At 57.5% G+C, this 24,678-nt stretch overlaps 2 protein-coding genes across 2 annotated transcripts in view; both read right to left on the bottom strand.

Annotated features, from left to right (window-relative positions):
* CACNA1S (calcium voltage-gated channel subunit alpha1 S) overlaps positions 1–21,583 on the bottom strand; it is a 62,638-nt gene extending 41,055 nt beyond the window's left edge. Inside the window, exons 1-6 of the mRNA XM_069459549.1 lie at positions 21,345–21,583; positions 19,526–19,631; positions 6,305–6,444; positions 3,710–3,852; positions 3,381–3,533; positions 1,018–1,223 (exon numbers count right to left, since the gene is read on the bottom strand). Coding sequence (XP_069315650.1) covers positions 1,018–1,223; positions 3,381–3,533; positions 3,710–3,852; positions 6,305–6,444; positions 19,526–19,631; positions 21,345–21,496 — 900 coding nt within the window. The 5' untranslated portion in view covers positions 21,497–21,583. The remainder of the gene's footprint in view (positions 1–1,017; positions 1,224–3,380; positions 3,534–3,709; positions 3,853–6,304; positions 6,445–19,525; positions 19,632–21,344) is intronic.
* Positions 21,584–23,064: 1,481 nt separating this feature from the next.
* Positions 23,065–23,640, bottom strand: ASCL5 (achaete-scute family bHLH transcription factor 5). Its single transcript, XM_069459238.1, has one exon. The coding sequence runs from the start codon at positions 23,638–23,640 to the stop codon at positions 23,065–23,067; it is 576 nt and encodes a 191-aa protein (XP_069315339.1).
* Between the last annotated feature and the right edge of the window lie 1,038 nt (positions 23,641–24,678).

The raw sequence follows: 24,678 nt of genomic DNA, 5'->3' as shown, positions 1-24,678 counted from the left end.
TCGACACTCTCACGGACTCTACGTCCAGTCGAATGCTTTACAGCTAAGATTTTTCAAAATGAACAAGCTCTGTGACCCTGGACACGCCACCTAACACGTTTGGGCACCATTCCCATCTGCCTGATGGCAGTATTGATACGTGTAGCAGAGGTGAAATAACACATGTGACAAGCCCTTTGACGTTCTAATAATTTGTTCCCCTGATGTGCACTTACAAGAAATATCTATACTAATCCTTTGTGTTTGCGAAGCATTTGGCAGTGTCACAATTTCCCTTCCACAGGCAGTGTCACCTTGTGATTAAGATTTCTGGTTTGGAGCCAGGTGGATTAGAGTTTAATTCTCGGCTCTGCTGTTCACCAAACTCATAACCGTGGGCAAGGTACTTAATCTCTCTGAGCCTCAGTTTCCTTATCTGTGAAATGGAAGCCATGCCTTCTATCGCTGACAGATAGAATAAGAAATGTAACCTAGCTCTTAACAACACCAAATAAATAATACTCTCTTGTGCAGCGTTGAGCATGCGCCAGGCACAGCTGTCACTCAGTTAATCCTCCCGCTAACGCTGTGATGTGGACAGTGTTACTGTCCTTGTTTCACAGATGAGGAAACTAATATCTAAGCATATTTATAGGGAAAGCAGTCTCGCAGCGAGTTCAAGGAGAAGGACTCAAGGGCCCTTCATTCTTCAGGGAGTCTGAGGTTCTAGGGCCCGGAGCAGACCCATCAGAAATGAGTCCCCCACAGCCAGGCTTAGGGGAGAGTGACGAGTTGAGATTAGAAGCCATGGAGGTCCTGGTTTCCATTCTTCGCCTGCCTGTCGGGTCCTAACAGACATACTGTGCCATGGGGATGCCCCAGAGGATGCTGGGACACACACCTGGGGACGAGGTTCCTCAGGGAGGAGCGACAGGGCGCTTCGGCACTCGGGTCGGTGACTGGCCCTCCCGGGTGGACTGGCAGCCCTCCCGATCCACCCCCTGCGGACGGGGGGAGATGGTTCTGGCGCAGACCCACCCAGTAGAGGACGTCGGTCCAGCCCTCCATGGTGATGCACTGGTACACGGTGAGCATGGAGAAGCCAAAGTTGTCGAAGTGGGTGATGCCGTGGTTGGGCCCCGGCCAGCCACCCCGGCATTCGCTGCCGTTGATGGTGCACCGGCGCCCCGAGCCCATCCTGGCGCAGGGCGACGGCTCCTCGTTCTCCACCGTGGCCACGATGTCTGCAGGCAGAAGGCAGAGTGGGCATCAGACGGCAGTAGGGGGAGGACGGCGACAGGAGAAAGGTGCTTCATGGCAGTTTAAAAGCGTGGAGCAATCGGTCTAAAGACAGCTGCAAATGCGAAAACCACCCCACGTGGAGCAGGTGGCACAGGTGAAGGGAAGCGCTTGGAGCCCCGACCCCGGCAATCGGTGTCCACAGGCAGCGTAACCGGGTCTGGGGCCCCAGGGCCTCATGGGGGCTCTGCCTCTAGGACTAATTGTTCTGCGAAGTGCAACTGATGAAACAAGAGTGATGCAGGTGTCGTTTGTACCCACAGAGCTTTAAACAAGGAGGCCGCTGCCCGGCTGGAGTGGGGTCGGGGTTGGAGCTCACGTGTTCTGCCCTGAGGGCTGTCTGGGGACCAGTGGAGCTGCCCCCGCGGGACCGGGCTGAGCTGTCCAAGACACCCAGCTGAAGGGGCAGGTCTGCTCTCCGGGGAAGTTCCCCCCCCGGCCTGAGCCTACGTTCCTCTTTGTCCCCTTGGATAGTGCTTTCCTGTCTCTAGAACCCTGCATTTTTGATGCCGTCCTGGGTCCCTTTACCCCAGGAGGTTTTGCAGTCTCCTTTCGCGTTCAGAGATTAGCGTAGCTCATCAGGACTGGGACGCCCGGCCTTACCCACACGGACCACGAGGGCGTAATTCTCCGACACGGAAGGGAGAGGACACTGACCCCGCGGAGTCACTGGCCCTGATCCCAGAGAAGCTGCTGGTGGGCATTCATCACCACCCTCGTATCTGTCCTGGCAACGTTTATTACGGGATGTAGATTGTTAGGGTGATGGGAAGGGCTGATATGGGAGGGGTCTAGGAACGGAACCACTGAAACTTTGCCAGACTTTACTCCTGTGAGTTGGCTTTGGGAGTGGCGCTGACTGTCCCCTTGCTGTCAGTGGGCGCGAGGAGGTGAGGAGAGTCTCCTGAGACACTGTAGGCCGAGGGGATTAGTCTGGCGAGTTAGAAGAGCCAGAGGAGGGCTTGTCCCAACAGAGGTCGCTTCTGTCTTACGCCACGCACAGTCCCCTGAGGACTCCGGTGTGAGCAACACTCGGCTGAGACTGAGGCCAGGTCCCCGAGCGCTGGGGTCGCTGCAGAGTGGCGAGTCTCAGCCTGCGGGACCGAGACCCTGGCGGGGTGTCCGCCTGGTCGAAACTATTGTCATGCTACTACTAAGACGTCATTTGTCCATTTGCCTGTCATTCTTTCCAGAGGCTACGTGACGTATGATGTCACAACCTACTGCATGCAGAAGTAGATGTGAGATCCACCTTCCCGTTATCAAATTTTAAGAATTTTAAAGAAAAATAAAATAAAATGGAGACAATATCATATAAAACAAAAAAGAAGTAGGTGCGAGAATCCAACAGACTTACCAAGCCAGGCATTAAAGAGATTTATAAAAAAATCTAAAATAGTGTCACCACTCTTCTCAGTAAATATTTTTGGTTTTGGAAAATATACTTATTTTTCGTAAACATATATTATTTATGTTTGCATGTCCTGGGTTTATTGCTGTCCTTTGAAAAGAAATTAATAAATTAATATGACGTTTTTCTCAGTTTTCATTTGTAAATACCATGACTATCAACAGACCCAACCTATACAAACAAAAGCTCTTCTCAGGCCTCAATAATTTGTTAAGACTAAAAAGGGATCCTGAGGCCAAAATGTCTGAGAACCGCTAGTTTACAAAGTTTAGCTCAAATACATCTGGGCCTTGATGTGGGTTATTTCTGACAACTGAACAAATGGCTCAGACGGACGCTAAGGCTACGGCTGCAAGAGAAAGAATCAACGCAAACAGAAATTCAGGCTTGTCCCAAGCCCGTGTCTCCATCCACCGCCCGCCCAGAAAGCCTGGAAGATACCACACCACAGGGGGGTGGGGAGGGTGTTCCAGAACAAGCCATGGCCCGGCCCCTCCTCACTTCCCTTGCTCACTGACCCTGGCGGAGCTGTCCTTCCTCCGACTCCCCTTGTCCAGGAGAAACCCCTCCCAAGGTCGACAGTTGTGGGGGGCAACGGCCCAGCCCTGCGGCTCCCTCACTGTGGGGAGTGGGGCCCCCTTCTGAGTTTTCCTGGGAACTCTCCCACCTCCCCACCCCGCCAGGAGCTCACCTGTGCCAATGAAGTAGCAGGTCTTGTGCATCTTGCCCTTGAAGAGCTCCAGCCCAATGATGGCATAGATGATGACCATAAAGAGGACCAGCAGGGCGATGTGGAACAGCGGGAGCATGGCCTTGAAGATGGAGTTGAGGACCACCTGCAGGCCTGCAGCAGGCAGCGAGGGGAAAAGAGGAGTCACCGCCCGTCTTGGTCTCAAGGCTCTCCCTCTCTATAAACCCGGGGAAGCCCCTGGAATGCCAAGGAAGGAGGGGGGCCCAGCACTGGAGACAAGGGAGCAGGATGGGCGGGGAGGAGGGGTCCGCAGAGGCGCGGCCACGCACTGGGCACCCCTGACACGAGCCGCAGGGGTCTGAGCACTCGGAAGGCTCTCAGGGCCTTGACGTCCAAGCCAGCTCCTTTGCTGCTCATAGGCGCTGTGTTGCTTTGGATGACGTTAACCTGTTCCAGAATCACCGTGAAGACCCTGGAGTGGAGAAGAGGGAGAGAAGGGGCCCGGGGTTTGCATAAGCTTCTGTCCCAGTGGCCTGGGACCCCATCTGGGCTCAGGGGACTGTGGAAAGGCCTAGCGGTGAGATGGTGAATATGGTCCCAACTGCTAACTCTGGCAGTTTGGTAGTGTCTCTCTGGAGAATTTTCTTTTCTTTTTTTTTTTAATTTAATTTTATTTTTTGAGACAGAGTCTCGCTCTGTAGCCCGGGCTAGAGTGCCATGGCGTCAGCCTAGCTCACAGCAACCTCAAACTCCTGGGCTCAAGCGATCCTCCTGCCTCAGCCTCCCGAGTAGCTGGGACTACAGGCATGCGCCACCATGCCCGGCTAATTTTTTCTATATATTTTTAGTTGTCCAGATAATTTATTTCTATTTTTTTCGCAGAGATGGGGTCTCACTCCTGCTCAGGCTGGTCTCGAACTCCTGAGCTCAAACGATCCACCCATCTCGGCCTCCCAGAGTGCCAGGATTATAGACGTGAGCCACCGCACCCGGCCCGGAGAATTTTCTTTAAAGAGACTGTGAGATCAAGTTCAGACTCAGTAAAAAGGGTATTGTGACCCATCTCTGATGGGTGCTGGAGAGGGTTGGAGGACGTGTGCCACGAGCACAGTCCCTGGTGGGCAGAAGGTGACCTGTCAACCCCTCACTCAATAGTGACCCAGATTAGAAATTCCAGAGCAAGTTCTCCCTCTGGGCTTTTCCTCATGTTGCACTTTTTTTTTTTTTTTTAAAAGTCAGGGTCTTGCTCTGTTGCCCAGGCTGCAGTACAGCGGCATGATCGTAGTTCAGGGCAGCCTCAACTCCTGGGCACAAGGGATGCTCCTGCCTCAGCCTCCCAGCCTCTGGAGTAGCTGGGACTACAGGTGCGTGCTACCACACCTGGCTAATCTTTTTTTTTTTTTTGAACAGACGAGGTCTCACTGCATGGCCCAGGCTGGTCTTGAACTCCTGGCCTCAACTGATCCTCCCGTGTCAGCCTCCTAAAGTGCTGAGATTACAGGTGTGAGCCACCGTTCTGGCCTGCACTTTCTGATAATGCTTTTTTATTTTCTTTCCTGCTCACCCCCTCTTCCTCTCTCAATTTACTCAAATTTCCACTATCCTTTGAAGTCCACTTCAAATTCCTTTTTCAGACCCCTTCCTCTGACAACTGAACCCCTGTGACACACTGTGTATGAGACAATGATGCTCTGTGAGGCATTGTTTTCTGACTCTCTGTCATTGTGTACGCATTTGTCTTGGCTTCCAGCCAGGGCAGTTCACACAGTGCAGAGGCTGACTCACAGAATTCTATTTTCCCCGTTGTGCCTAAAGCAGCACGGGATAGTTAGCAGGTGACCAGCGTAATACTTACTGAATTGAAGGACAGCATACTGGTTACCAGTGCAGCCTTTGGAGCCAAGACTGACTTAGTTTGAATCCTGGCACTGCCCCCAGATAGCTGTGAGACCTTGGGCAAGTTGCTTGACTTTTCTGTTCCTTAGCTTCCTTATCCATAAAACGGGGGAAACAAGAGGATTGTTGGGAGAATTAATGAGATGTATCTGTAAGCACGTAGTAAGTGCTTGATAAATCCTGCTGTTATAATTAGCTGGTCCTTACTAAAGGTAATGTTATGGGCTGAACTGTGTCCCCTCAAAATTCGTATGTTGAAGCCCTAACCCCCCAGGACTGCAGGATGTGGCTGTATTTGGAGACAGGGCCTTTAAGGAGGTGATTAAGTTAAAGCGAGGTCACTGGGGTGGGCCATGATCCACTTTGCCTGGTGCACTTGTAAGAGGAGATTTGGCGACGCAGAGGGACGCCAGGGGTGCACAGGCACAGAGGAAAGACCGTGCGAGGACACAGCGAGAAGGCGGCCGTCTGCAAGCAAGGAGAGAGTCCTCAGGAGAGACCACGGCTACCAACACCCTGACTGGGACTTCCAGCCTCCAGAACTGTGAGAAAATAAATGTCTGTTGTCAAGCCTCCCAGTCTGCGGAACGCCGTTACGGCGGCCCTGGTGAACGAATACAGGTTGCTAAGGGTCCATTTCTGTGAACCCAAATTGCAGGTACTCGATACAGGTCCACGGAATAAATGAATAAATGACAAAAGTTGAAAAGCTTGTGAACACCCAGAAGCTGCTGGCCACTGGAACCACACTTGCCACTTCCCACTTTGTGCGATGTTAGGAGGATAAAGGGAGTCGCGGCACCCGGCCGGGGAAGGGGCGGGCTACCCACAGGCAGGCAGCGGGGCGGTGCTGCACTCCCCCCAACACTGACCACACCCCTGTGGGCTCGGCCTGGTGCAGGCTGCTTCCTGCAGAGTTTGGCACAGTGCTGGGGTTCCTGCCCACCTCTGGGATGTGGGGGTGCTGGCAGGGCACAAGAGGCCTCGGTGGGGGTCTGACCTCCGATCCCCCCGCACCCAGGTCTCACCCCAGGAAGACAATGGTGAAGTCCAGCACGTTCCAGCCGCTGCGCAGGTAGGCGTCCTGGTGGAATAGGAAGCCGTAGGCAATGATCTTCATGGCGGCTTCAATGGAGAAGACGATGAGGAAGAAATACTCCAGTTTCTCCTGTGGGAACAAACGTGGTCACACCACTCCTCTGTGCTCTCTGAACGCATCTCAGACCTGTGCTCGCTCTCTCCCCTCCGGCCACCCTGGATTCCCTGCTGTTCCTCAGACGGGCCTGCCTCGGGACCTTTGCACTTGCACTCGCTGATCCCTCTGCCTGGACTGCCCCACCCCCCACTGCGCCACCACACCCCCCACATTGCCACCCCCTCATTCTTTACAGGTCTTTATTTAAAAGTCCTCCCCCAGTGAGGCCTCCCCTGGCCACCAAGTGCAATCTGAGCCACCTCCAGCATTTAATTTTATTTTCTTAGTACTTATCCCTTGCTTAAATCACATATACAAATTCTTATCTTGTTCATTATCCATCTTCCCCACTAGCATATAAACTCCACGAACTGTGGGGACTTCCATCTACTTTCTTCATCACTCTACTTGCAGGGCCTAGAATTGGATAGTAAGTGATAGCCCCAAAGTGAAGGTCCCTGGTGTCTCCGGTGTGCGTATCTTTCTTCTCCCACCATCCAGTGGACTGACAGGCAGGGGGTGGGGGTGTGTTTCTCAGAACTCTGGGGCCTTCCCTTGCTGGTCAGGGTTGCCCTTTAATTCATTTTCCTGTCACCTCCCCCGCCCACACCACCTGCCCCAGCAGCCACTTACAGGGCACAGGCACTGCTATGCAAGGTGGGCGGAATGCAGGCTGCACTGTGGGGGGCCCTGCAGGTAAGAGGCCAGGAGCCAGCGCAGCCCCACCCTGCAGAAGGCCCTACCCCAGGAGCCTGGTCCTCCGGGTTACCCTATCTTTCGCCCCGTCATCCTTGCCCCTCCTCGGGGCCCAGGCGAGGGCTATTTCTAACCGCGAAGGCAGGTCCCTTCTGTCAGGGCTCCAGGCTGAAACCGCTCTCCTTGCAGCCATCCGAACTCTGGCTTGGTGGCTTCCAAGAGCTTTGGCCCCCCTGGGCCTCCCCAGACAAGTGCAGTCTCTGGAGGGGGCGTTGACCCAGTCCGCTGCCGGGGCCAGGCTGCAGCACTGCACAGCTCCAGTGTGCGCGTGTGCGTGTGCATGCATGCATGCGTGTGTGTGCGTGTGCATGCGTGTATGTGTGTGTGCGTGTGTGCGTACATGTATGTGTGCATGCGTGTGTGTGCGTGTGGATGCGTGTATATGTGTGTGCGTGTGTGCGTACATGTGTGTGTGCATGTGTGTGCATGCATGCATGCGTGTGTGTGCGTGTGCGTGTGCGCGTACATGTATGTGTGTGTGCATGTGTGCGTGTGTGTGTGCATGCGTGTGCGTGTGTGCGTACATGTATGTGTGTGTGCATGTGTGTGTGTGTGTGTGCGCGTGTGTGCATGTGTGTATCTTCACTGGTGCCCCCTGGAGTTACACAACAAGGGGGCCCACGATCCAGCCCCCCAATCATCACTGGTCACCAACACCCGCCCCCACGAAAGCATCTCCTGCGACCAGGGCCTTTCCCCTCTGCTCGCTGTGGAGGCGCAACTCACGTTCCGGATTCACAGTGTCTCTGCTCTGGGTGGAGCCTGACTGGGAAACTGGCCACCCTACTCTTGATTTGAAAGAGAATTTATTTTTACTTCCAAGTGGGTAGGTGTGGGCGGCCAGGAAAAAGGTTTCCAAATGGCTCACTAACATGCATATGGCCCCAGAAATCTCCAAACTTGTCATTCAGAGAATTTTCCCGAAAGCGTAGTCTCCCCTTCCATATTGAGGAGGAACCTGAGGCTACACAGACTAAACTCGCCTTCCCTAATCTCACCCTTCATTGCTTCTACTCATTTGTAATCCCCACCGTTCTCCTTCTTCCAGGAAATGACAAAATGAGGATTAGAAGGCAAAGCTGTGCCATGCTGCTGCCGGACAGAGACTGTGCCCAGTGCCGGGTGGGAACCGTGGGCGACCCGCTCCGTGGACTGGGGACGCAGGGGGAGGTCTGGGCACCCTCCCCTCGGAGGGAAGTGGGGCGGAGGCGACCAGGGAGGGTCTCCTTGGAAGCGGGTGGGTGGTCTCCCCTCCGCGCAGGGCAGGCTTCCTGGGCGTCAGGCACACCACCGAGGGAAAGGCGCCGGGCAGAGAGTGAAGTCAAGTCAGCATTTAAGTCTGCAGGTTGCTGCAACCCCAAGGAGACAGACAGGAGAAGTGGGCTTGAGAGGAGGAAAAACAGGCCCCAAAATAGAAGCAGTGCTCACAGGCCGGGCGGCCAGCCACGTACACCGGAGAGCTGCCCGCACCTGCCACTGCCTGTCCCACCGCCGCCTGGCTCACAGAGTGCTTGTCGGGGGCCGTGGGCCTCAGATGGGGTCACGCGGGTTGCACAGCCTGCTGTCCCGAGGCCCGGCTCTCTCCTCCACACTCCCTGCAGCCCAGTCCCGGAGTGCCTGCAATGACAGGTCACCACCGCACCGTCCCTGTGTGTGTCCAGCACGGGCCTTTGCCCGGGGGGAGATGGGAGAGGGATGTGCCCATTCTTGCGCCGTAGGAACAGTGTTGTCAGCGTCACGCTGGGTGGGGCCCACAGCCTGGGCTCAGTCTCTCACAGAGGAGAGAGGGGCGGCAACGCACAGACGCTTAATAAGCTCTGGACTTACTGCCTTGAGCAAGGCCTGGCTGTTTCTCCCCGATCGAAGTCATCGACTGTCCCTAAAACACGCAGTTTCCTTCGGCAGCCCTCGAGAGCCTGCCATGGCCGGCCCTGGGCCGGTTTCTAAGCCTCCGTGAGCCTGTTTCCTCACCTGCAACACTGCGATAATGCTAACTAGTAATAGCTTTTAGAGTCAGCCTGAGGATGAAATGGCACCTCGTCAGTGTCCACCCCTGCCTGGCACTTACCAAATGCTCCGTGCATCACAGCTGTTCTCATTAGACACCTGGGCCCTTGGCGAAGGTCTGTTTTCCGCCTGGGCCGTGTCCTGCCGGTGTCCACTGAGTTCCGTTCGTTCTCTCGGCTCCCCCGGGCTTCGCTGTCCCACCCCAGACTCAGCACGGGCCACACTGAACTCCGCTCCCCAGGACCCTGCTCTTCCTCACCCGTCCCTGTCCCAGCCAGCGGCACTGAGTCGCCCAAGCCGGACCCCCGGGGGGCCTTTCCAGACTCCCCCCTCTCGCTTTCCCGGGGTCCCACGACGCCCAGGTCCAGGCCTTTCCACCCCTCGAGTCTCTACATCCATCTCCTCCTGTCCTTCTGCACCGCCTCTGCCCGCGTTTGACACGCAGTGATCCGCTGCCGTCCCCACCTCCTCCCCGGCCTCCTCCCCGGCCTCCTCCATACACTTCCGGCCTCCTCCATACACTTCCGGCCTCCTCCGTACACTTCCGGCCCCCTCTTTGCGCATGCGTCTGCGGGGGCTCCGTACAGCGCCCAGACGCAACCCGCTGCTTTCCCGACGCACGCGAGGCCTTCCTTTCCCTGACATGCCCCCGATGAGGTCTCCGGCCTCCCCCGGCCCTTGGGTCGTGCCACCAGGCACGTGGGTGACTTTCAGGTCCCCCAGCTCCCCGGCTGTCCCAGCCTCCCTGTGCGCCCCCGCCCCACCCCCCAAGCAGACCCTTGTCCCTTAAGATCCTCTGACCACCCGCCCCCCGGGAGAATCAGTCCTGTGTGTCCCCACCCTCCCCATAACACTGTGCTGCTCTTCACTGCCCCTGCCACAGCTGCCCCCTTGAGACACGTGTGCGGTCTCACGTGTGTCCCTGACTCTGGGGATTCTCCGTGGTTTCCCTGCCCCAAGGACGGAGAGAGGTGACGCTCCCCGTCAGTAATACCCAGCGTGACCCTCCAAAGGAGGCTTCTCAGGGTCTCTTGCTGGTGGCTGAGGGGAGGTTTTGTGGCTTAAAACCCCCGCTGGTGGTCCTGACGCCCTTCCCATGGGTGTATGTTCCCCCCACACCCAGCTGAAAATATTCTGGGCTCAGGGTTTGTGCCCTGCTGTTCCCTCTGCCGGGGATGCTCTTCCCCAGATATCCATGTGACTCACTGTCTTCTTTCTTTCGGATCCCAACTTGAATGTCACCTTATCACTGAGACCTTCCTGTCCCCTCCCCCACTGTCTGTCTTCTTACCCTGCTTTATTTTTCTTTTTAGCAGTTGTCAAGGCTTGACTTGCTATTTATTTATTTGTCTATTTATTTAACTGTCTCTCCTGTTCTGAACATAAGGCCATTGAGAGCAGGACTTTGCTCTGTCACTGCAGTGTCACCTGCATGTAGAACAGCGCCTGCCCCATCTGCATCTGTGATCGAATGAATGAGCCATGTCCCAGGGCATCCCCCACTCCAGGTGCTGTGGGCCAGCGCAGTCCACAGTCAGCTCTGGGACGAGGTTGATGTACACGGCGAGGAAGCATTTGGAAAATTGTACAGCAATTTGCAGCCACTTCCAAGCATGTGGGTGGACCGTAGACTCATCTGGGTTTGCTAAAGTCCCATGCAAGTCCCACGTGGCACCAGCTGTGAAATGGTCCTGTGCAGCAGGACCACGTATCCGTCCAGGAGAGACTGGAAATTAAAAGCACCAGGCTGGTCTTTCTCCACAGATCACCTGAGAAGCCCTGCTCTAGGGCACATCATACTGCCCGGCGCGTCGTAAGTGCTCAAGAAATGTCTGCTGGGTAAATGAATAGCCGTGACCTCTGCTGCGGCCTGATTCCAGGCAGGGGCGGCCTTGGGACCCCCATTCCCAAGAAGAGACACTGGGCCTCAGGCCCTGACACTAGAGCAGGGGACACGGTCCCTGACTCCCTGACTTTCTGAGCTCAGAGGAGGACCAGGAGCCTGCAGGACTTGGTGACTCAATAAAGGCCCTTTCCCGATAAGAGCCTTTATTGCCAAACGTCCCCTGCAAGGGAATTCTTATCCCTCCACAGACAGGCCTCTAGCTGGGGCTCCCTGTGGCCACACTTGGCTGGGGGTAGGCCTGGTGTGTGACCCTCTCCCGCAGGCCCTGTGCCTACTCCCAGGGTCATTGGAGCCAGGCACCCCCAAAGTCCTGGGCTGAAAAAAGCAGGGCAGGGACCGCACATCCCCCCACCCTCCCCGCTGCTTCTATTTTCAGGCCGAGTCCTCCATCTCCAAGAGTCAGCCAGCCCTGACTGCCCCTCCCACGCTGGCATGCACTGGGCTCTGTGGGAAGACTGTGGGGGCCACCTGGGCTCCCCTCCAAAGGGCCCTGCCCAGCACCAGCCTCCCCGTCTGGGCCCACAGGGGCAGCTGCCTCCACGCCTTCTTCCCCTGCATTCCTGCCGCAAGCACCGTGGCCCCGTGGGACTCCAGTCTCCTGGGCACTTGTGTCCCCCTTGGAGGGCTCTGGGACCTACAGAGCCCAGAGAAAGAACCTTACCAGGGAGGTCTGGGGAGGGGCTGGCAGAGGTGACAGAGTGGCCGCAGCTGGAGGGCTCCCTGGGAAGAGGCCTGGCCCTCAGAGTCTCCTCCATGAGGGCCAAGGCATGGTGACCTGCTCAGACACAAATCCTGGTGCTGCAGAGAGGCATTCGACTCATGTTTGCTGTTAACTCTTCAAGGCATGTGTGCTTCAAGGGGGCGAAGTGGGTTTGGCTGAGGGGGAAGGAGCCCGGCGTGTCTATAGGGGGCTCAGGCAGAGCAGGAGCTGGGTGTGGGTGCCCCCAAACCTCCCTGTACCCCAGGGGCCTCCCAGCAGGCATGGGGCAGGCCGCACAGGAACTGCTATTAGAAGATACTGTCACCTCCGCCCCTGGCTTTTGTTTCTAAAGTCCAAGATCGCCCCAGGGTTGGGCGGTCTCCAGGGTAGAGCTCACGGTGCCCTGAGGAGGCGGCCAGGTCTGGGAGGAGGCGCTGGGGCCCTCAAGAAAGCAGGGTCCAGACTCATCAAGGATTCCTGACTTAACCTGTCACGCCTGTCACCTGAGCACTGCCAGGGCCTGGGCACACCCCCAGCGCCAGCGGGATAACGGGAAGCACCAAGAATAACCGTGATCGCAGTTCTCTCCGTCCAATACAGCTGGTTTGTGGGAATACAAAAGACATTTCTTGCACACCTCAGTGTGGACAGAGGCTCGGTCCTGCCACACAAGTGTTTTTGATTCCCCAGATGAGGACAGTGAGACTCAGAGGGGACGTGAGGTGTGAAGGCCGAGAGGGCCCCCACCTGTCGCCACTGAGCGCACGTTGTTTCTGCTACGCCAGCCCGAGGCGCTGGCCGCTGTGGCCACACGTCCGCGGGTGTCCAGGGCTCTGGTGTCTCCATGACCACCTCAGCCTCCAGGTTTGGAAAGTGACCCGCTGGGCAGTGAGGGAAGTGGCTATATTTGGCCGGATGAACCCTCGCCCAAATAGGCGCGATCAGAGTGGGCCTCCCTTGCCCTCCCCCTGCCCGACGGGCCGGCACTCCCCTCCCCCCTTCCCCGTGGGACACCCCCTCACGGCAGAGCCAAGCCCCCGGAAGGAGCCAGGGCTGTCTAGGTGTGGGGACAACAAGGCTGGGAGTCCCGGGAGGGGACTGTACACCCAGGGGGAAGGTGGTGAGAGGAACGCAGAGGGCTCAGCCTGGCGGGCACCAAGCTCAGCCTTATCAAGCACCTACTTCTGTGCAGGCCCTGTTCTGGCCACATACATACATTTAATCCTCACTGGAACCCTCTAAGGTAGGTGCCCTTGCCCCATTTCACAGATGAGCAAACTGAAACACAGAGGGGTTGAGTAATTTCTCCAGATCACACAGCTACCAAGTGGCAGAGCCACAGTGTCTACCCAGACAGTTTGATTCCAGACTCCGTGGTCTCAACCGCCACGCCATGCAGGGGAGGGAGAGAAATGGCATGACTGGGACATCAGATCCTGCCCCCAACCCGCCCCAGGTCTGTCCTCGCCAACTCCCCCCCCCCCCCCCCCCCGGGCTCAGTGTGACTTCGGCTGTGGCTGTTAGTGCTGGGTGGGCAGAGAAGGAAAGGAGCGAATGTTTACTGGGCAGCTCCCACGTTCCAGGCTGTTGTACTCACCGATACGACAGGCCTGGAAGGGTGGGTACTGTGGTGTCTGCTCACAGATGGGGGAACAGAGGTTCCGAGGGTTTGGCAAGCTGCCAGCTGCAGTCTAGACGGGAGGCAGGTTGGTTTGACCTGGGAGCCTGTGCTTTGCCAGGGTCCCCGGAACACGCACAGCTTGGGCAAGGGGCCCAGGGTTTCTCCTAAGGCGTTTGTTGCTCAGCTAGTATGGTGTCCACAGCCCCTTGCCCTGGTGTGAAGGGGCGTGGCCCGGGGACATGCTAGGTGCCTGGGAAGGGGACCTGCGTCCCTGCGGTGGGGAGAGGTGGGGAGAACAGAAAGCCCGGCTCTCACTCCATTTCGACAGCACTTTGTGAGTCACCATCAGTCTCTGGGCAGTGGCCCAGGCTTGAGGTGCCCTGTGCTGCGCAGGTCCTGGATCTCTGAAGGGCACACCTAGGGCTGGGGTCCTTCTGAGGCCCCAGCCTCCCCGGATGGCAAGGCGGAGCGGGCTGCTGGCCACAGGACTTGGCAGGCACATTCCAGACCCTATAAAAAGACAAATGCCCCGGCTGCCGGAGGCCGGGCTCCAGCCCCGTGGAGGACGCTCTGCAGCAACCTGAACCTCAGGAATGTAGCAGGGGCCTGGTGGAGTGGGCGGCCGCTCTGCAGCCGAGGAGGGCCGGCTGAGCAGCCGTCCTGCCGAGCCCGCCCTGCCCGCCCCTCGTGGGCAGCAGGCAATGTCCACTTAAGGGAAATCACAAAACCATCTAGAACCTGGAAACAAGGCACAGGGGGGGCACCACAGCCTTGCAATATCGTGCCGGAGCATTCCGTAACAGGCCTGGCGGAAGATTATGTAATTACCTGGGCCAGGGTTTCTCAGCCTCGGTCCTACTGATATTTTGGTCCAGACAGTTCCTTGCTGGTGCAGGGGGAGCTGTCCTGTGCATCGCCACATTTCTGCTTCCAGCCCACCCGACACTAGTAGCACACATCTCCACTCCCACCCCACCCCTCACAATTCCCGACGTTGCCAATGTCCCCGGCGGGCGGAACTACTCCCCCTCCCCACTCCCTTGAAAACCACCGATCTAGGGGAACGTACCTTTGTTTAACTCTCAATATTCTGTCTTCTACAGATGCAAATGATTTCTGCCTGATAGATAATCCTAGCGTTTACAGTTTTATTGCCCTGTAGGACATTAACCAGCTTGGTATCTAACCTGGCAGTCCCATTCCATCTTTCCTTCTCCATTATCATGTAAATTCTGTTCCTCTAATTCCCTTGAACTCAGCTTTACCCTCCTGCTTGTTCTCTTAGGAGCTGAACTGTTCTTTGACATGTGTTCCTTGTATACTTTATTCAGTTAAACGTAACTTTTTGAAAATCATGCTGTGATACAGGATTGCTCTGAGGATGAAATGATACAATGTATTCATAGCAAAAGCACTTGCTTGCCATTTCTAGTCTCTGCCCAATAATTAGTAAGTCTGATGGTTGTTGTTTTCCCCTCAGGCTGGCCAAGGCTGGAAGGATGACCCTGTCTGTAGAGGGAGCAGTCCTGCCCACACAGCCAACGGGCATGTGCAGCGAGTTCACCTCTCTGTGCTGCAGTTACTCATCTGTACAATGAGAAAAATAATAGTAGCTGCCTGGTGGGCATTCAGTGTGATACTACATAAAAAGCACTGGAACGGCACCTGTTCCAATGCAAGTACTCAACAAATACTGGATGTTGCTGTTGTTATTGACAGTGATGATTTGCTGGAGGATGGGGTGGGGTGATCAGAAAAGTCCTTAAGATGAGTTGGATGTTTCAAGGAGAGAAGATGAAAGATTAAAGAGAAACCAGAGACAGGTGTAGGTGGGGCGAAGAGGACATTTTTATCTGGAATAATCCTTTGGCATAGCTGTTGGGGGTTATGCCCTCGGAATCTAGAACAATGTGGGGGTCTCTGTGACCGGGGAGCCACCCTGAGGCACTGTGGGACCTGCGTGATAAAGCTCCTGACGTTGGTAGATGAGGCACCACAGCTTAGACGGTCCTGACTCACCCAGTTACTTCTGTCAAGTATGAAATGTCAGCCCGTTCTATAAATGGGGGATTTGTGTCCAAGATCACACGGCTGGGACGGGGATGGGCCTGGACGCACCAACACAGGTTCTAGCTCCAGCCCATTTTCATAGCCGCCATGTTGTGAGGCTTCCCCAATCCACCAGGACATCACACAGCTGGCCAGGACGTCAGCTTGCCACCCCCTGGCCAGCTGTATGTTCCTGGAACTGCCTGCCCTCTCTGGGCCTCAGTTTCCTCTTCTGTTCATGGAGGACCCCCAGACTTCCCCAGTGACACAGAGCAGGCAGAGTCAGAGGGGTACCCCAGCCCAGGAAATCCACGGCTCCCAGCCCGTTACCCTCAGTGAGCGCTGCGGGGAGGATGCGGAGAGCAGGAGACGGCTCCTGCAGGGGCTCGCCCAGGGGGCCCACTCCCACGACCAAGGGTGCCGACGCCCCGACTCTGCCTGCACACAAGGCAGGTGCAGGAAGCCTTTCTTGCCCCCGCCCTGCCCCAGCTGGCCTGGCACGTGAGGAAGTGAGGAAGCTCTGTCGTAACACGCTCAGACCTGCCAGTTCCACCGCCTGGTCCGCGGACACAGGCTCCTGCATCTCCACACGGCTAAAGTCAAGCCCACCACATTCCTCCTCCCCACCCCGTCCCTCCTCCCCCTGCTGCTGTCTTGGTGAGTGACGTCACCACCTGCCCTATGCGCCCTCTGACACCGAGTGTCATGTCGTCCCCTCCCCCACCCCTGCATCCCCACGGCCAGTCACCATGGATTCCACCTGCCGGACCCCTCTCAACTTGCCTCGTCCATCCACCATGGCTGGCGCTTCAGTCCCAGTCTCCCCCATTTCCTGCCTGGACGACTTCCCCAGGCTCTCTGCCCCGTTCCCTGCGTCCCATCGCACCCCACTTCACCCCTGACCCCCCACACGCTACACGACAGAGGAGAGGTTGTCCTAACTCCCCGCACGACCTCTCCATCTCTTGTCTCCAGCCCTTTGCCCACGCGGCTCCCTCTGCCCAGAGCCCTCCTCCTGCCAGGCCCTTCCACAGGGCTCTCCTTCCTCCCCAACCCCTCACCCAGGACGGGCTACATAACTGCGGGACCAGTGCAAATGAAAATGTGGGACCCCATGTTCAAGAGTAGGAAATAAGCGCTGCTAAGGGCACTAAAATACAAGGCTTCCCCTTTCTTGCAGTCTTTCTCAACCCACCACGGCGTGTTTTCGTTGCCGACCTGGAGTTGTGCGGGGCAAGTGCACCCATCCCGGGCACCCCCCGCCCCCGACAGCCGACATCCCCCCGGCCAGAGGCAGAGAAGTGGGGCAGGCACCCTCTCGCACAGCCCTCCTCAGCCCGCAGCGGGCAGGCAGCACCCGAGGGCACTGCAACCTCCGCCCCATGAGAAGCTCTAAGGACCTGGATGGGGGGTGGGCCTGAGAGGCTCAGCCTTGCAGGGTCACCCACTGAGTGGGCTGTGGCACTGCCAGCCAGGGTGGGGACAACTGTAGCCACGCCCTACCCTGAGACACCAAAGGACCCATGAACCCAACTCTGCTCCGCCACACGGTCCCACCCAGGCCCCTGCCAGGTGGCCCAGGGTACCAGGGGCAGAATCAAGCTTTGAGGCAGGATGGGGGCAGAAGGCAGGACCTTATGTGAGTCGGGGCTCCAGGGTCCTGGTGCATGTGCCATTGTCTCAAGGGACTTCACTCACAGAACATAAATTCAAAGACAAGATTAATGAAAATTTCAACACTACAACCACAGAGCATCAAACCCCAAGCATAGGGCCCTTCTGAGCTTGGGGCCCTGCGGGACTGCACAGGTCACACGCCCACGAGCTGGCCCCGTCCTCATCCTCGGGTCTCAGGGTCATCATCCCATTCTGGGGAAGCCTCCCTGACCCTGAGACCAGCTCAGGCTCTGGTCCCGTGTGCTGGTACAGTGTCCCCAATTCTTGCACATTTCCCATTTCCACCACTTTAATTGGTTTAATTATAATTACTGTTTAATTGGTTTAATTAATTAAGCTCTGCGAAGACAGGAACTATATCTATTTGTTTCATGGTCATATCACCAGTATGTGCCACGGATGTGATAGGCATTAAATAAATATTTATTAAATGAGTGAGAAAGTTAATGCACAATTGGTTCTTAGACCTCCCTTCTTAAAAACGTGGGTTATTTTGGATGACTGGAAAGTCCTCAACCTGTCTCTGATGCCTACAAAGCAACCAATAGGGCGAGAGAGAGATGAATACCTGCTGTCCCTTCCTCCTGCCCTGTCTCCTCTCCTCTCTCTCTTGCTGGGTCTTGTAGAGACGAACACATAATTGACGAGGAGGAGAGAGGAGGCCTCAGCCAGAAGCTGGCTGTGTGATCTCGGGTATCACCTACCTTCTCTGGGCTTCCCAGTAAAGGGGTCCCTCACCGAACATTACTTTCCCACCAGGCTCTGACATGCCAGGTGACATTTGCTGCTTTGGAAATGTTTCTGGTCAGCTTTTCCTCTTCCAGGAAACTCGTAATCCTGTATCAGTGAGCTGTAGACCTAACCCAAGGCTTTGCAACTTCAGCCCACAAACTAAGGGCAAACGCACAGGACCAGGTGAAAGTTTTTAACGCAGCCATTTTGTTTCAAGATGGAAGATGATGTAACCACTAAGGTGTAACTTAATATCTTCCAAGGAAGGTAGAGTTTCTTGCAAAAGTAGTTAATTTCTTAAGGAGTACTAATGGAACTGAGGCCCCAAAATATAAAATCGGGAAGGGTAGGGTGGACCCAGAGCCCTCCCTACACCCAAGGACAGGGAGAACCAAGCCGTAGACGGCCCAGGCTCCATGAAACACCTTCCCTGTCCGCAGAGGTTGCACTGGCCCTACCCACATTGAAGCCCACTCTCCTTCCACCCTCTGAGCTCAGAGATTTTTCCACTCACAGCCAGCACACATTTAGAATCCTAGCTGCTCACCGGCTCAAGATAGATTCCCATGGAAACCAGCATAAAGGAGAGGCAGAGCTAGATAACCTTTCTGTCCCGCCCTGGACGCATGCTCATCGGCCTCGTCCGCCCCCCACCCTGCAGTTCAGGGCTGGAAAAAGCCCTGTTGACAAGACGCATCCGTTGTCCCGGCCCCTACTGAGGCCACTGTGTCTAAGAGGGCTTCCCCTCCAAGCCCTTCTGTGTCACCCACCACCTTGGCAACAAGGCTGCACAAGAGCAGGTTCTAAAGTCCGACAGACCAAGTCGGAGGCCCCCCCCCACAAGACATAGATGTGGGGTGACCCTGAGCAAAGTACCTCAACTCTCTGTGCCTCAGTTTCCTTGTCTTTTCAATGGGTCTAATGTTATTTACCCCACAGGGGTAGTTATGGGGATTAACTAATACAATAATGTAAAATATTTAGCACAGAGCCTGGCATTTAACGAGCACTTAATAAACGTTCACCAATTTTATTAATTAGCTGTTGGGCAAGTAAGTCCCTTAATCTTTCTAGGCCTCAATGTTTCTCCTCTATAAAATAGACTGACGTAGGGACACGGTAGGACAACTAATTCTTGAAACTGCCTTCCACCTTGGACGTTTTGTGGTCCTCTGCGTGTGTTATTGGTGGAGGACGGAGGAGAAGGTGGTGTTACAGAACCCTAAAGCATGTTCTTCCTTCAGCTTCTCGATCAAAGTCTTCCCTGAAGGAAGCTCGGCAGATGCCAGTTTCTTGGGGGTCATACCCAGGGAGGGGAACCAGCCGTCAACGCCAGCGCTCACCTGCCGACCTTGCTAAGTTTCAACTTCCGCATCTGTCCAATGGGACTGCTTCATGCGGCTGTCGTGAGGATTAAACGAGTTTACTTTCGTAAGCTGCTTAGCACAGTGCCTGGGCACAGCGAGCACTCGCTCAGTGCCGGCTGATCACACTACAGAATCTGGAACACGCAGGTTTACCCTGAAACCCTGTGGGACCACTCGCCAGCCCCGCAGGCGCTCGGGAAGGCAGGGGGCTCCCCCAGCCTGGGTCTGCAGCGTCTTACCAGGCCGAGGTTCAGAGAGTTGTTGTCATCTTCAGGCATGGGCAGGTACACGGCCAGGGCCACACAGTTGGCAAAGATGGTGAGCAAGATGATCGTCTCGAAGGGTCTGGTGCCAGGGTTAAGGAGAGCCCTTGAGGGAGGCGTGGGATTTGCAGGGTTAAGGGGAAGAGAGTGCTGAGCGTCATCTGGAATAGGACTCTGACGTCATACTGCTCCTTCCCTGCGCTGCTGCAGGGGACAGAAAGGGCCAAGCTCCAGCGTGGAGACCTGGCTCCCTCTCCTCGGGAGCAGGTAACTTCCACTTGGACCCTTTGGGACTGCCGAGGTCCTGTACCTGGCTCAGGTCTCCTCAGCTTTAAGGTCCAGGGAGTCTGGACACTGCTCTCTCCAAGTGCGTGCCCACACCCTTTGTCCCGCCCAGGGAGCCAGGACGCCCTGAGGTTCTGGCCAGATGCCCCCAGGGGGCTCGCCCAGAGAGAGGGCCAGGGAGGCTGGGGGCTAAGTACCCACCGAGCAGGACCGGGAATGAGGGGCGACAGAAAGATGAAACCTGAATGTCCAGAGCCACGCGTGCATGCACGCAGGAGTGCACGTGCTCACACGCACTCACGGCTCCCCCCTCCCAGACACACCCACCCTCCAGGCAGTTTCCGGAGGGGTCCCCAGGCCCTCGCCTTCCTAGACTTGATGACCCCAAGGCGAGTGTGGCAGGAGCGGGCACAGCGAGGGAGGGAGGGAACGTGTGGCTTGCTGCGTGTGTTGTGCGGCAGGCAGACTATGTGGATGGGTTTGATAGAAAAATCCCATTTCCTTCCCAGCACCCTCCAGGGTCTGGGAAGAAAGAAGGGCCGCAGGAACAGAGGATGGAGGAAGGGAGAATCCAGGGGTAGAACCTGATCTGACGGAGAGAGGCCTGGAGGGAGCCGCCCGCGAGGGCTTGGCCTGGCCGGGCCCAGAGCAGCTGCAGGGAGCGGCGCAGACCCTGACCCCAAACCGTCTCCACTTGGCCCCAAGTTCCTCTTGCCCTTGCAGGGAACAGCTGGCAGGAGCCCAGGCTTCCGGGACCCTTGAGAAGTATTTCAAACATTCCTGACCCTCACCCTCGGAACACACTGACGCAGGCCTCCCTCCCCTCTGCAGCTCCTTCCTCCCTTCCCCAAATAACCGAGACATTTTCATCATTCTTCCTCCCAGAGCTACTGCAAACACAGCCAGGGATTTGCAGCCCCTGTCCCCGGGGTGGTCGGTCTGAGCTGAAACAGCCAGGCTTGTCGGCCTGTGTCTGGGGCCCCTCGGGCAGGCCGTCCTCCAAGCCGGTTCTCCCCAGCTCCGTACCCCGCAGGGACGCACCCCTCGGAAGCCTCCCTCAGCCCACCTCTACTGTCAACCCCCCGGTCAAGGGAGGGTTTTCTCGAAGACGCCACCACCGCTTCTTTTGTTTGGTCCTCATCCTATTCCAGAATGAGTCTGTTGCTTCACAAACCTAAGTGGCACCCGGGACAATGTGGATTTGGGCACACCTGGGAACAGTCCCCAGGAAACAGCCCCTTCCACTGATGGCCAGTGGGCCTCTCTGGCTCTTGCCCAGGACCTTGGTTGTCCACTCAGTTCCCAGGAAGCCCCACCAATTCCTCTTCCTCCTCGTCTTCCTCTGTCCCTTAGTTGAGGGCTCCGTCCCAAAGACTCCTCATGCCACTCTGTGGCAGTTCACCCCATTTCCAAAGTCCCCCATCTCCCTGGCCCTCCAAGCATGTGCGCTGACCACTCACACCCCTCCCCGACATTGCACGCACCCCCGCTGCCCGTGCCGGAAGGATACTTCCATTCCACGATGCTGATGCAGGCCTTCCTCAGGGGGTTCTGCAGGGTCAGGCAGAACAAGGCCCGGGGTGGCCTTGGCAGAATCTCCGGAACCGGCTTCTTGGGCTGTTTCTTCCTCAGGCCCTCGTCCTGGGGTGAGGACGGCTCCATGGCTTCCCTGGCAACCTGGCTTTCTCCTGCTCCCCCACCCCACTGCCCTCTCTTCCCTGCGTCCCCAATGCCCCCGCCTTGGGGACTGGGCCGGCTGAGCCTGCTGGGCCAAGCCTGCCCTGCTGAGCCAGGCAAGCAGGGGCGGGAGTGGGGGCAGGATGAGTAAAATTAGCCTCCACTCGGCTCCCTGCTGCCCGAGGAGCTCCTAAGGCCAGGCAGCTGTCATTCCATCCAGCCCAGCCAGTGACATCCCAGTCTGTCCCCTGAGGAGGGTTGGGGGTGAGGGGAAGAACTTACACACAGGACTGGGGTGGGGCAGGGGGAGTCGGGGATGGGATGGATGATTTCAAGTTTGGGGCAATAGAGTTTAGGAAGCGTACCCTGTGATATGGAGCCTCAAACCTCAGACTGGCCCCTCCCGCACCCTAGCTCAGCCTGGCTCCACAGTGTCCCCACAGCACCCCCACCCCTCCCAGTACCTGCCCCGTCAGCCCAAGATTCCTCCCACCCTCACCCCAGGCCCTGCCCGCTCCAGGTCAGGGAAATAGTAAACCCCTCCCCAGTGGGGTTGAAGGCTCCCAGAGCAACCGGGACTGTGCCCACCCTGGCACAGCACCTGCCGCGTGGTGCGCTAAAGGTGCAGGGGCGTGTGTGTGCGTTATCTCCGGCCCCTCCTCTGCACAGGCCCTGGCACGGACTAAGCTCTCCGTGTTAGCTGCGTATATGAGCTAACAACACCGCTGCAAGTGCTCTGGGCAGGAGTGGGAACCAGAAAGGGGCACCAGGGCGGGGGAGGGCAGACAGTGTTCTAGGAATGACAAAACTCAACAATGCTTTTATTTAGCTCTTTGGTGCAACCACAGTGCCCATGTACCCAAATCCCACCCCTCCCCGCCAGGGTTACAGGATGAGGGGAAAAAACGCAGTTCTTAACCCCACCTGGGAAAAAACAAGAAGGCCCCACTGGGGGACGGGGGATAGGGTGATCGCCCTCCATGGAGGAGGCCAGCGAGCATGGCCAGTGCACACACCGCGCCTCTTCCCCTGTGTCGGTGCCATCCGGGCTGAGCGCAAGCGGGAGCGTGGCCTCGCATCCCTCCCTCTGGGTTCCTTCCTCCAGGGGCAAGCGAGCTCCTGCAGTCGCCAGGATTTGAGGCCATCTCGTGGAGACCTGGGGCATGGTACAAGCAAAGCCCAGCTTGTTTCCTGTGGACTAGCAGAGACAAGGACGCGCCTGCCGAGGGAGGGGAGCAGAGCCACCTGAGGCGAGCAGGAGCCAGACCCAGGGACCACCGTCTGGAGCTGTCCCCCTGCAGCCTGGAGGGGGCTCAGCGTGCACCCAGAGCTGTCCCAGGGCCTGCCACTGGCTGCATCATGCCCCTCGGACCCCCTGCCCTGCACCTGCGCCCCAAGCTGGTGGACGAAGGAGGGTGTCGCAGACACTGGAGCGCAGCGGACCTCCAAGTGTCCGGGGCCTGCGCCGCACCGCGGGTGACCCAGCAGCCCCACGCTGCTCCCTGTCCCACTCTCGGAGACCCCACCCCAAGCCGGGGGCGGCCAAGGGCCTATCAATGGCTGGATTCCTCCGACTCAAAGAAAGGCGAGGAGGAGAAGCAGGAGGACTCGGACGACTCGGGCAGCAGGGAGGGGGGCGCCCGGGCCTCGCCGTCGGGCCGGGAGGCGGCGGGCGGCGCGGGGGAGGCGGGCGCGCCGTCCGGGGCCGCGCTCAGCAGCTCCTGCAGGTGCTTGATGTAGCGGATGGCGGCGCGCAGCGTCTCCACCTTGCTGAGCCGCTTCTCGGCCAGGGCGCCCGGGAGGTGGCCGCGGAGGCGCGCGTAGCCCTCGTTGACGCACTTGACGCGCTGGCGCTCGCGCTCGTTGCGCTTCTGGATGAAGGCGGGCTCGAAGGGGTAGTCGTAGACCCCGAAGGCGCCGGGGAAGGGCACGTAGGGGAACACGCCCGCGTAGGCGTCGTAGTAGGGCGGCTCCGCGTGGCCCGGGTACAGCAGGAAGGGCACGTTGCCCAGGGGCTCGGCGGGGGCCAGGGGCGGCTGCCGGGGAGGGGGCACGACGCCCAGCTGCATGCAGCTGGGGGGCCCCATCGGCCTCCGCTCCACCAGGGCCCGGCAGAAGTTATTGTTCATGGTGCCGCGCGGGGCTGGACCCAGAGTGAGCCCCACCAGATGGGCCCTGCTTGGGGTGTGCACGGTCTGACCACGGGGGCGAGTCACATTGCCAGCGACGGTTCTCGGGGGATGAGGTACCAGGACTTGCTAGGGTTTCCTGTCCCCCTTTAGGGTGGCTTCCAAGGACTCTCTATCGCGAGCCATCGCCCCGGACAAGTGTGGCCCCTCGCAGAGGCTCAGCGAGCACCCTCTCAAATCCGGCCCGCGGCGCCGCGGAACTCCGAGGGCCCTCGCCCCCCTCCACGGCGCCCATGGGCGGGCAACACACCTGCGCGCCCTGCCTCCTCCTGCCGCCTAGCACGGGCACCTCCCGCCGGCACTAACCCCCAGGCTCCATGCCGGGGGCGCGGCGCAGCCACTGGTTCTTGTTCCTGGCGGCCTTCAGGATCCCCAGGCTGTCCTGGGCGCCCAAACTGATGGCTGCTGTTAGGAGTGCGCCAGCTCAGAGAGGGGGTCCCGGGGAACGTTTCTAAAGAGGAGGAGAGTGAAAATATCGATTAGGAAAGACCCGTATTATGGGTTTCTTTGTGTCCCCCCCACCCTCGAATGGAATTGTTAACTTCATGGGGCGGGTGGGACGGTGTAGATCTGGGTTGAAAATCTTGTGTTCATCCCTTAGTAGTTGCCTGACCTTGTGTCGTGGTTTCCATATACGCAGACAGTGAAAACACCCTTGACAGTAGGTTAATAAGATACGGGAAAATATATCCTGAACCCCCCCCCCCCCCCTGCAGGGCCTGGCTTATAAAAATGTCCAATGCTGCTACTTCCTTTGAGAGCGGGAATTAAGTCTCATCACTGACACTTTCCAGGGCCTTCCATCTGAAAGGGGCCCACTGAATTAGCGGTAGGAATCCCAGCTGCAACCACTAGTCAACCCAGGAGTCTAACTCTTTATTGAAGGACGTGTATCCTTGACAACATGAAACTCAGGTGTTGCTGGGACATTCAAAGCCCTTTGCCTGGCAGAGGGACAATCACCAAAGCCTTCTCTGC

The sequence above is a fragment of the Eulemur rufifrons genome, chromosome 27 (genome assembly GCF_041146395.1).
Source record: "Eulemur rufifrons isolate Redbay chromosome 27, OSU_ERuf_1, whole genome shotgun sequence".
NCBI classification, from domain to species: domain Eukaryota; kingdom Metazoa; phylum Chordata; class Mammalia; order Primates; family Lemuridae; genus Eulemur; species Eulemur rufifrons.
This window is presented reverse-complemented; position numbering and strand designations above follow the sequence as displayed.